At 45.6% G+C, this 11,707-nt stretch overlaps 1 protein-coding gene across 1 annotated transcript; it reads right to left on the minus strand.

Annotated features, from left to right (window-relative positions):
• On the minus strand, nucleotides 1–11,707 carry thop1 (thimet oligopeptidase 1). Its single transcript, XM_005922940.1, has 14 exons — nucleotides 11,593–11,707; nucleotides 9,784–9,990; nucleotides 7,536–7,684; nucleotides 7,196–7,303; nucleotides 6,446–6,548; nucleotides 5,868–6,025; nucleotides 5,398–5,533; nucleotides 5,093–5,235; nucleotides 4,677–4,900; nucleotides 2,925–3,126; nucleotides 2,606–2,792; nucleotides 1,954–2,082; nucleotides 1,481–1,617; nucleotides 1–300 (listed from the first exon to the last, which is right to left on the minus strand). The coding sequence occupies exons 1-14, from the start codon at nucleotides 11,603–11,605 to the stop codon at nucleotides 139–141; spliced, it is 2,058 nt and encodes a 685-aa protein (XP_005923002.1). The 5' UTR covers nucleotides 11,606–11,707; the 3' UTR covers nucleotides 1–138.

Below are 11,707 nucleotides of genomic sequence, written 5' to 3' on the forward strand. Positions count from 1 at the left end.
TCACCTTGAATCGTTTTATTCACAGGTTTTTCTCCATGTTGGAACATTTTACAGTTTTTTCTAGAAAATCTCAGTCTGTACTTTTATATGTTTCACGTCTGGGAACGAGGAGGGGGTGGAGCCAGCTGCTGTGATTGGTCAGCAGGGACATGGTGTGCTGGCGTCCAGCTCCAACGTTAGTCCTTTGCTCAGTAGGAAGGCTTCCTGTTTGGGTTCCCGCCCGAGGAACTTCCTCAGCATCTCAGAGGCGTCCTCTGAGCCGCCGGGCCGCAGGATGAACTTCCTGTAGTCAAGACCCACCTGGGGGACCAATCAGAGAAGAGAAACTATGAATGAGTTAGATGACCCTCAGGGAAAGTCCTGAAACCATCCTCGCTCAGTTTCCTTACGACTGTGAGAAGTAAAGATGGTCAAATACGAGGTGAGCTCTGCATTTCTGAGTCACCGCACGGTAAATCCTGTCACTTGGAAACATCACCCTCACTTGGCAGGTGACAACACCTGTTCATGTCACACGGATAAAGAAAATCGGCTCAGCTCAGTGAGGACCAGTAACATCAGCTGATCAACTGTTTTATCCAGAAACTAAAACACTAAATTATGGAGGAGGAGAGGGGCTAAAACATCTGGAGAACCTCCGTCAGCTTCTAATACAAAAACTTGAGAAAGTGTTTTTACTCTTTTACTGTAATTAATAAATCCTGATGCTTTTCATTGCGGCCCTGAAAACACATCTCCGTCTCTGTTTTGGTACTTTTGGGCCACCGTAGCCTCCAGACCTCCTCCTCCTCACAGTCACTCAGTTGCTGTGAGGCCTCGTTTCCTCTGCGGGGATCATTAAAGTCTCTGCTTATCTAATCACCATGGTAACGAGTGCACCTGGACAGGTGGGCTCCATCAGAGATACAGACTGTTCAAACAGAGCTGTGCTGTTTTTCACTTTTTTTTTTCCAAACACATTTTAAATGAGAATTGTAGTTCTGAACTACATGAAGTTAAAGGATCCCAAGATTATCGGTTTTTTATCTGATCACACAGTTTAACAGTTTATTAATATTTCTGCTTGTATACATTTTGCTGTAAATGCCCTAAATGTCACACTTTTCACTTCATTTGTTTAATAAACATTTATGTTTTTTTTAATGACAGATGTTCTGACACACTGCTTTTTATCATCTTCCATATTTATTTAAAATAACTATATCTGAAGGTTTGACTTTGTGCAGTTTCAGACTGTTCTGCAGTGTTTTGTAAACTGTTGATTTTTTTGTGTAGAGTTTGTGTTTCATTAACATTTTGTTGTTATTTAATTGATTATTTGAAGGCTGTTCATTGACAAACTATAAATCAGGACCTCCTCCTGTCACATGTTCAGCCGCTCAACTTTATTTATACCTCAAAGCTGATCTTGTAGTAGTTTAGCAGAGTGACCTTTGACCTCCTGCCTGTTTATCTGAATGTAAACGTTGGAGCTGCTGACCTTTGGGTTCATTATTCCCTCCTGTTTGAAGCGGGCATAGAACATGTCCATGGAGAACACCTCGCTCCACAGGTAACCGTAGTACTGAGCATCGTACCCGCCCGCCAGGTGTCCAAAGGTCGCCGGCATGTTGGTTCCTGCAGGATAGGAAGGAGAGGTCAATGGCCAGAGAAGAAGAAAGAGGCAACAGTGAAGGTGGAGTTTGGACACTTGTCTTCATCATGTTCACTTCATTTGCTTTTACACAGACTGTAAATGAAGATGGAGAGTTTCGTTATATCAAAGTTTTTAATAGTGGAAGGTGAACCAAAGAGAGCACAGTGGATATAAAGAGACAAGAATGATCCAGAAGAGGAATGCAGCGACGCTCCAGAGACAAAAGTGACCACAAAAAAAAGCACAAACACAAACGGAGGTGAAAGATCCGTGTGTGCTAGTGTCACATCCTGCCACGACCAATCAGAAGTACATACCAGGTGAGGCAGGTATTCCCAGGATATCCTGGCAGAGGCGTCCGTACTCCTCTGCGGGGTCCAGGCCTTTCCTGGTGTGCAGAGCCTGATCCACTTTGGCCAGGACGATCTGCCTCAAGTTAAAGAGACCTGCAGAGAGTCAGAGGTCATCAGGGTGATTACGGCCGTGTGGTCGAGCGTCTCAGCCAAAGAAACAAAGACACTGCATTACTAGTTGGAGCGCTCTCGATGGCTTTATTAAGTTTAATGAGCCAAACATCCACAAAGCACGTCCTTGCTTCCACATGCGAGCTGTCAGCTGGTGGAACTAAGCCGTACACCAGTGCTTTGCGTAATGATGCTCTCTGCTGGAGAGACTGAGGAGAGGCGGAGTTGAAACTTTGGCTGAAAAATAATTTACTGTGTTAATTATGAATTGGATTATTTTTGTTGTGATGTCATGTAGAAATGTGATTATCAGAAGACTCAGTTTAGCAGCAAAGCTCATTTTATTTGATTCCGATCTGTCCAGTGAAGCTGTGTGAGCGTATTAAAGCTTCTCCCAACTGTCCCAGATTTTCAAAAAAAACATAAGACCTACTGAATTCCCAATAACAAGATTTAACCAGACAAACCGTCTCCAGTGTAACAGAGGGCCCTGTGCAATACGTACCGGTGTTGGCAAGGCGGGACTTGATGAGTTTGTCAAGCAGCTCGTCAGGGATCGGGTTTCTGGTCTTATAGTGCTTGGACATCCTTTGCAGAGGCTCCTTTTCCCAAACCCAGTTCTCCAACATCTGAGACGGAGCCTCCACAAAGTCCCGCTCCACATGAGTCCCGCTAAACATGGCGTAGTCTGCCTGCAGTGAGGAAGTTCACCATGACATAATTTTATCATTTAGTGCCACATTAAAGAGTGTTTATCTGAAATTATTCATCACAACCACGAGAACCTGGGCATCGTTATTGGCCCCAGGTGAACATCAACTAACCTGAGCGCACAGCTGGTGCATGACGTGGCCAAACTCATGGAAGTACGTCTCCACCTCGTCGTGCTGCAGGAGCGACGGGGCATCCGCCGTCGGTTTGCTGAAGTTGGCCACCATTGCAGCCACCGACATCTGGCGCGTGCCGTCACTCAGCAGACAGCCTGGCTGCAGGCCGAAGCAGGCGGCGTGGCCGTACTTCCCTTCACTGCACGGAACAGGAAGCACAGTGCCAAGTTAACCCTCTGGGGTCCAGGATACAATTGGCCATTTTTGACTACTTTTATTTTACCTCTACATTTCACCTTTAAAAACCCACTTAGCTCGCCTTGTTTGGTATCATTCTCTTCAGCACAATCTCATATGTCTGAATTTATAGTTATTTTTTCATTTTGACATACTGTACGTCTGTACTGTAGCACAATTGATCTAAATTCAGACAAAAAAAACAAAATCCGAGTAGAAAAAAGTATTTTTTAAAATATTTTTTACTGTAACAACCACAAACATGTTTAACGAATCCTTTTCATAACTTGAAATGCAAATAGAAATAGTACATTTTAAAACCTAAAAGTTTTGCAACCAAAGTTATATGTGGCTATTTACCTAAAAATGCAGCCAAGGCGTTTTTTATATAACCATTTCAAACTATTTACAGAACAATCATTTGTGCCACTCCAAAAACTTGTTTCTGTCCACTATAAGACAGAGGAGAACACCACAGGCCTAAACGCTGCAGGTCTGACAACATGAGGTGCATCACCTGTTTTCCAGCTGGTGACAGTGTTAACACTGCAATTTGCCTTTCGTGGCTTTTTGGAAGAAACTGTGACATTCAGCATTGTTCGGACACACAAAACAAAACAAAACAACGACTACACAACACACTAACTACAGACTCCAAACACGCTAAACATCACAAGTCTCTCACATCTCAAAACTCGCTCTCTCTCTCGCCAGCGTCACACCTAAAACTTCCGCCTCATCCTAAACAACCAAATGCCACATGCTGCTATATAATGCTTTTGATTGGTCACCATGGTAAACTTTAACACCAATAGGGAAGGGGTGATTTTTCCTTTCTTTTTTATTCGGACAGTGCTTGTTAGTGCTGTCCTTAGAACATACCATGGTTTATTCAGAAAAAAACCCACCGCGTGTATTTTTTTATCATAACTCTGGTTTTAGGTGGCCTATCAACACAATTTGAAAACTGGTAAGTAGTTTGAAGTCTGCACTTTAGACACAAGTAGAAATGGATCTTGTTGCTGTGTTGTCTTAAGTTAGTCGTGTAATTTGGACGTGCGTCCGTCGACCCCAGAGGGTTAAAATTCAGCTCAACTCTCTGTAACAGCAGCTCGCCGTTTCACCTGGCTACCATCCACTTCCCTCTGTTTTCACGCTGCCCGTCAAAATCAGGACACCTGAATTTACAGCAAACACTCCAAAGCCTACACACCTGCAGCGCGCCCAAAACTCCAACCAGAGTGCCACAGAAGCCACACATGTACCTTCTTTAGTTTAGACTCTTTATTCTAAACATATTACCGTGAAAATATCTGAGTCTGATCTAGAACATGGACCTCCAAACCCCAGGAGCCGCGTATTTAGCCTGTTCTGTCTAATGTCCAGCATCATGGTGCCACTAAAACATTTGCCAAGCAGCTCCTGAAGAAAATTTCCTGTTTTGGTTTGTCCTGATGAATCTCTGCGTGTGTTTCAGGATAACTTCATTACCCAGGATGCAAAGTTTCATACCGCGGATAGAGGTCCAGGTAGAACTGCCCGACCACCTGACCAGTGACACGGTCCTTCACGCAGTACAGAGTGACATCAGGATGCCAGGTGGCAGCTCCGTCCACCAGCTCGAAGGACAGACCCAGCAGCTCCTGGTAGATGTCCAGCAGACCCTGAGTCACCACCTCCATCGGAAAGTACTCCTTCAACAGGTTTTGATCCACAGCATATTGAGTCTCCTCCACCTGACAGGAGAGGAAGAGGAGGAGATAAACAGAAATACGACTTATCAAATGGCCTCAGTTCCTCTGCTTCCTTGTTAAACTTGGACAGACCTAACGTGAGTCTAAAGCTCTGTGGATGTCAGTCTTTTAGCTCCTTACAGAGCATCAGTGGGACTGCAGTACACCATTACCTACCATCCTTTGTGCTCTTACCTGGGTCATGTAGTAGCGCGTGTCCCAGGCGTGCAGCTCCCCGTTGAAAGGCAGGCCTCTCTTCTGACACTCCTTCTCCTTCAGCTTGAGGATGACCGCTCGCTCTTCCTCACCCAGCGGCTTCAGCTTCCGGGCGAGGTCCTCTGAGAGACAACAGAGAAAAACCGGACATCACCGCGGTGTGAAAACGACACTTCACAACACCATCTCGTTTATTTCAGCAAGAATAAAATCTCCCAGCAGGTAATTGCCACCATCATCACCAACAGCAGCTCTGAGGCTGCAGCTGGGCTCTCAGGACTCACCCAGGAAGCTGGCCACCTTCTTCCCAGACTTGGCCATGTTCATCTCCAGGATGAAGTCGGCGTGCGTGGTGAAGCCAAGCAGAGCGCACTTCTGAGCCCGGAGCTCCACTAGCTCCTTCAGGATCGCCGAGTTCTCCTGCAAACCAGCACGAGATCCATTAAGACCAAACTGTTTGTGGATGACATTGCCAAGTTTCACCCCCACCCCACAGCTCGCCCGACTCCTGACTGACATCTGCTCTTCAGCAGACCTCACACATCAACCAAAATCAATAACAGTTTTCCTGTGGACAGGGCAAAAATAATAAATGATTGTTTTTCCTTCAGTTTACTGGAAATAAAGCCAATACACAAAATAATAAATCATTTTTTCTCCTCTGCCTGAAGTTACAGCTCGCCCTGTGTGTAAATTAAGGAGGACAGCTCTGCAAGTCTGTCTTAAATGTTTTCTGGAGGTCCTCTGCTCTCACCTCCTTGCAGCGGGAGTTGAAGGCCTCCTCCAGCTTCTGGCGGGTTTCTGGGACAAAGCATTTCTTCATGGTGGGGAAGTAATGAGGATACTTCAGCGTGACCTTCAGCTTGTCGCCGTCCTTCTCCAGAGAGCTCAGGAAGTCTTCGGGGAGGCCGCCTGAAACAGTTTGACTGTTTAAATGTGATGAATTAAATGTGCTTCTCTATCATCGACAATAAACAATGCACCACCCACTCCCGGATCACTGAGGCTACATCTACTTTTCCTCTGAGCAGCGTGAGCATCACACCACCGGCGCTGGTGCATTCTGGGTAAACTTTGATAGCTCATATCAGCTTTTGGGGCAGGCGTGAGTGAGAGCAGGTGAGAGGTCTCCTTCCTACCTACATTTAGAGACCAGGATCATCCGCCACCGAGCTGCTGCAGTAAAAACCGAGCTGTGGTTAACCAAAGTGTTTTCTGATTGGTCAGGTGGATGGCAAATTACCCAGAAGGCCTCAGTGGCACTTTGACTGTACAGCGATCTACAAACAGCAGCTTTTAGGGCTTTTAAAATGTTGAAGGAGCTCCACTCACCCAGCTCATCTCTGGTGAAGGACAGGCTGGTGGTGTCTTCGTTTAGGTTCTTGTTGAAGTCAATGCACAGGTTGCTCAGCTTCTTCTTGATGGTTTTGATCTCCTGTGACAGCAGAGAGAGAAGTCAGGTCAGACCTTACATTAAACTTAAAAACACATTTCAGCTCTGAATGGGTGCGCCATCATACAGTTCAGCATTTAAATCATGAGCAAAGGCACCGGCATTAGCCTGTCCATGGACCAATCAAGTATCCTGAAGCTCTCTTCCTGGCTCAGCACACTCAGGAACCGGGACCACCAGCTGCAGAACTGCATGCAGGAAGCTGATTACACTGCTCGTTACTGGGTTAGGGGGACACCTGAGGATACCTCTACAGTGGCAGAGACACACCCATGTTACACATGAAGCAGCGTGCGGGTGAAAGCTGGCCTGTAACACCTCTCCTTCAGGTGCGGCGGCTTTACTGATGGTTGGTCACATGTTTAACACACGCAGCCAATTAAGGAAAAAAAGACTTCCTGCTGCAGCCTGATAGGTTGATTAATCACAGGACAACAGGTGCATTAGTCACCTGACCATCTCAGCAGTAAGTAAGGAGATGTTTTTCTCTCTCAGCTCTACTTTTGGGGTCGAGGACCCTAATTTGGCAAGACTTGAGGATTTGAGGCCTGCGGTAATCTGAAGGTCACAGCAGGAGGTATTGTACACAAGAGCTTTTAAATAAAGGTTAGAAAAAAGGAAGGAGCTACCTCCTGTGTGTCTTTGGGCAGGTGGAGGCCATTCCTCTTCCCCAGTTTGATCAGTCGCTCCATGTACCGCTTGGACTCCACGGTGAGGCTTTCAGGGTCAATCTTCTTCTGCAGACACAAACACAACAGGACATTCAAAGAGCAGCAGAGCTCCAGAGTGTAAAAATGGGCTTTATTCTTTTTCAGTAACAGAATAAAACCATTGCAGCACCTCTGCAATATAATCCTCCTTTACCTTAACCTCCCTCTTCATACCCCTCCCCTAATCTCTCCCTAAAAGCTGTCTTCCTCCTGATTGGCTGACTCCTGGAAAACTGACTGCAAAGTGACATCATCTCACCTCCAGAGCGACGATCCTCTGGTAGACGTCTTCCCTCATGCTCATCTCCACGTCAAACTCGGAAAGGCGTTTGTCGGCATCTGTGCTCGCTGCTCGCACCTCCTTACAGGGAGACACATGCTGCGGGAAGTCCAATGTGTTCCTCTGAACTGGGGTGCAGAAGGCAGGGCCAAACAAAGAGCGGGGGTCAGACAGAGGAAGGGCAGGGCCATGTATGAGGCAGACTTTTGACAGATTTATGAGTATTGATAGGAAAAACAATGCTTGAAAGAAAAGAACAAAAAGATGCTTTCCTGGATTCAAACGTGTGAATCAAACATGGAGGTTGGTCTTCAGCTGCTGTCAGGCTGCAGTTAACAGCGAGGAGCACTTACCACAGTCATTTATACATTAGTATGTTGGACAATTCCACTGAACTACAGTGACGTCTGAGGTTTTGTTTCAGAGTTCATGCAGAACAAAGACAAACACCAAACGATCAAATATTTGAAGTAAAAGTGAGATTTTACTTCTTATTCCACCTTTAATTATTCTTTTATTCCTAAAGGAACTCTTATTCAGCTCATTTCTAGCTCACACTTTTACTCTTTGGCGTTGGTGCAGTTTGTTTGTTAGTCCTGTTAGTGGTTCGAGCGTCTGCTCAGATATCAGAAACGCGGAGGCCGCAATGGATGCCCGTGTTCAGCCTCAGTGGCGTGCATGGCTGTTTGTGCGCTTCCTCCTGCAGAGCTGGAGGTGTTTTTGGGTTTCAGCTGCCTGTGAACAAAGCCTCAGTCTCCATTGTTGCAGCAGCTGGTTCAGCTGCTTTCTCTGCAAACTGCTGATGAGTCTTTACCATCACAGCCCCACTGTGCTGACACAGAGCTTCACTGCAGCGAGCGCTCACAAAGACCCAACAGCCCACGAGGTCCACGCAGCACGCTCGATCCCTTTACATTCAGGATCACCATCTCACCACCGAAACATCTGGAAGGACAACTGTACCCACGGAGCATGGAAAACCTCCGCAGACTTGCCTTAATCCCCCGATCTCTGACCATGTTACTTGTATTTATTTCAAAAATGTTTTTTTTTCCTTTGGTTTTATGTTATAATGTCGTGTAACAAAGTTAGATCTGGAAAAGAAAGCGTACATTAAACACAGCCCATCTTCATCAAGCTCAAATTCCAGCAGAACGTAGTAACTACGTCCTCACAGTTATTATACTTCATAAAACTAAAACTAGAATCTGTGTTCACAAAATGCTTAAAAAAAAAATTACAGTTACAGATTACAGTTATAAGCACGCATCATCACAGAGCTCTGCTCCTTCTGTGGTTATAATACTGAGAAAAGGCAGTACCGCGTGAGTACTTGATATAACAAATCTACAGATCATCATTTCTTGCTGCAGGTTTTAAGAGTCCAAAAACATTTCAGACCAAAAAGAATCCAAACGTCCAGAGAGAAGCTGCAGGTGTGTTAGTGTGAAGCCTCCATGCTCACTGCCGGGGTGATGATGATGAACAGCTGTCAGTGATATCTGATCAGATATCGGTGCTCGTCCAGTCAGCTGACTGACAGGAAGTTACTTCTGACCAGAATCTGAACTTTGACCCTCACATGGAGAAACCTTCAGTTTCTCAGGCCTCTCGCTTGCTCCGCGCTCAGCTCAAACGTTCTGACATGTTCACTCATTACGTCATCACTTAATACGTTTTTGCACAGGGACGCTGTTCCTGTAATTCTGCCTCAGTGCAGCGCTACATCAAAGAACAAAAGATGACAATCTGCACCAGCTATTCAGGAATTATCTTTACTTTTTTCTCATTTATTTTCAGAGGCTCACTCATGAGCTAACATAAACTAATGAAACTCAATTAGTCGCAACCAACCAACCCAGTGATGTAATCTCCTTTACTGACAGAAGATGGGGCTGAACATGTTTTAAAAACTTGAAGCACTTATTTCTTAAATCACGTCGACTTTAAACGTGAAAGCTGAGAGTCGGCACTTCAGTTACATCCTGACAATCTGATTTAAAATCTGATGTACTTGCAACATGGACACTGGAACCTATGGACCTAACTGTGTGTGTGTGTGTGTCTGTCTGTGTGTCTTTAATGTGGTGTTTTTTTTAAAATATCCAAACTCTGAAGCAGGTTGTAATTGTGTCTTTGAACAGTGTTATAAAGTAAAGCTGTTACCAATATTATTTATTATTATTATTATGAAAAAGTCAGTCTTCAGGGTCAGGGAAGCGCTCACCGGTGTACTCGACCTCCACGTTGGCGAGCGCCTTCAGCGTGTTCTCAAAGGTGACGTTGTCAAGGTCAAGGGCTCCGATGCAGTCGTACACCTTCTTGGTGTTGGCAATGAGCTCCTCGGAGAGCTGCTGGATCTGCTCGGGGTTCAGATCCCATCGCAACCGGTTCTCAGGGCAGACCGGCACCGGGCTGCCAAACACCACCTCACCTGAGGAGGAGACAGGTGAGGACATCACAGCAGAGGAAGAGGATGGAGAAGAGGAAGGTACGTGTCTTTAGCGCTGAACGGCATGCTGGGAGCTGAGCAGCAGGCTTATAACAGGTTTGTCTACCTGTCTACCTCGACACCACTTTCAATCCCACAGGTGAAAAACTAAGATGCCGTTTTTTTATATGAAGATTAGAACAACATCAATGACGACACAAGGTTTAAAGTGTCTGCCAGGCAGGCTGCTGCTGAATTCAGACTCAAATCACTGTTATCCTGTTACAGCGTGAGCCGACGTCACAGACAGCAGGACCGACAGCACCCTTTTCCTCCTGCACAAAGTCGTTCAGTGATGAGTGCTCCAGCTTTTAGAAGCTGGAGGAGCCGCTGAAGGAGACGAGGCATCCGTACTGCTGTAAATCTAATCCAATATAGAAATTTATAATATTGATTAGGATCTATTAATTTCATGGCCGTCTTATTGTCTGAAAAAGTCCAGCTTGCTTCAGAGCTGAACTTCATTAAACCAGATGCTGAAGAGTAATGCCAATGATCCGGATGTTGATTAAAGCACAGAAAGTGAGAAAACATCAAAGCTATAAGAGGACAAAGCAGTCTGTACTCTACAGATCTGTGCCACGTATCTGTTAACAGAGCCAAGCAACATTATTATAGATTATTATTACTGATGGTGTTGGTTGTGTGGATTTATTTGTTTTCCCCTTTGTAACCTCCCAACTGAAGAATGGGCCATTCTAAATTGATATAAAAGGCCAGTTATACTGAAATAATAACAGTAATCATAGCCTTATATATTTACATAATATCCTAGAGTTTCCATGAAATATATATGATCAATCAACTAAATCTGGCTAAAAACGATTAAAGGCTCACTTTTTTCACGCTGCAGTTGCAGAGAGACATCGTCTGCTGCGTGTCAGAGAGCAGCACATAAAAGGATAACAACAGGTCTGCTTCTCACACCATTTAATTAATACCTAATAAAAACGTATAAAAGGCGATCAGCTTTAACACCTCCCATGATGGAATACGTCATGTTTGGCATTCAGCGCTTTGCCGGAATCATTATTAGGCGATGAAGGTTTAGAAGAGGTGTTTACTTTTGTTTTAGGAAGTTACACGTGTGGTAGAGAACAGCGCTAACGTTAAATTGGCGGATTTTTGAATGAAGTCCGGCGGAGTTTGTCTCTGATCTGTGGAAGCTAACCCGTGTTGTGTGTCTGCGAGTAAAATCGCGCTTCCCCGTTAAAGAACATGCTGCCCCACAGGCAGGTAGTTCATAGCTAGCTCCATGAATAAGCAGCCCGGTTAGCTCACATGCTACAGAAACGTGCAGAACACCTGCACACACTGGCCTACCGGCTCCTTTATTCTGCTCTCGAACAAATATGGACACCTTTTCTTCTCCAGTTGAGCTTTTATTACCGAGCTCAGCTGCTAGCGGCTAGCTAAGCTGCTGCTAGCTGCCACAGAGTCCGCAGCTGGAGCTCAGAGAGGACCCGGGAGGAGGCACGCGCAGACAGCCGCTCATTTCACCTGAAAACGCCGCGGTCAGGCGACAGACTCCCCGCCGTCACTCACCTGTTGGCCCCATGCTCACAGATTCGATAAAGCTTGGCTCTGTGCGTGTAGCTCACTGACAGGTGGCTCCGCGGCTCTGGACTAAAAAACAGACCCTCACCCCTTCCGGTCACAC

This window comes from Haplochromis burtoni, unplaced genomic scaffold (assembly GCF_018398535.1).
Source record: "Haplochromis burtoni strain Fernald_Lab_line unplaced genomic scaffold, NCSU_Asbu1 Contig_61, whole genome shotgun sequence".
In the NCBI taxonomy this organism is placed as follows: Eukaryota; Metazoa; Chordata; class Actinopteri; order Cichliformes; family Cichlidae; genus Haplochromis; species Haplochromis burtoni.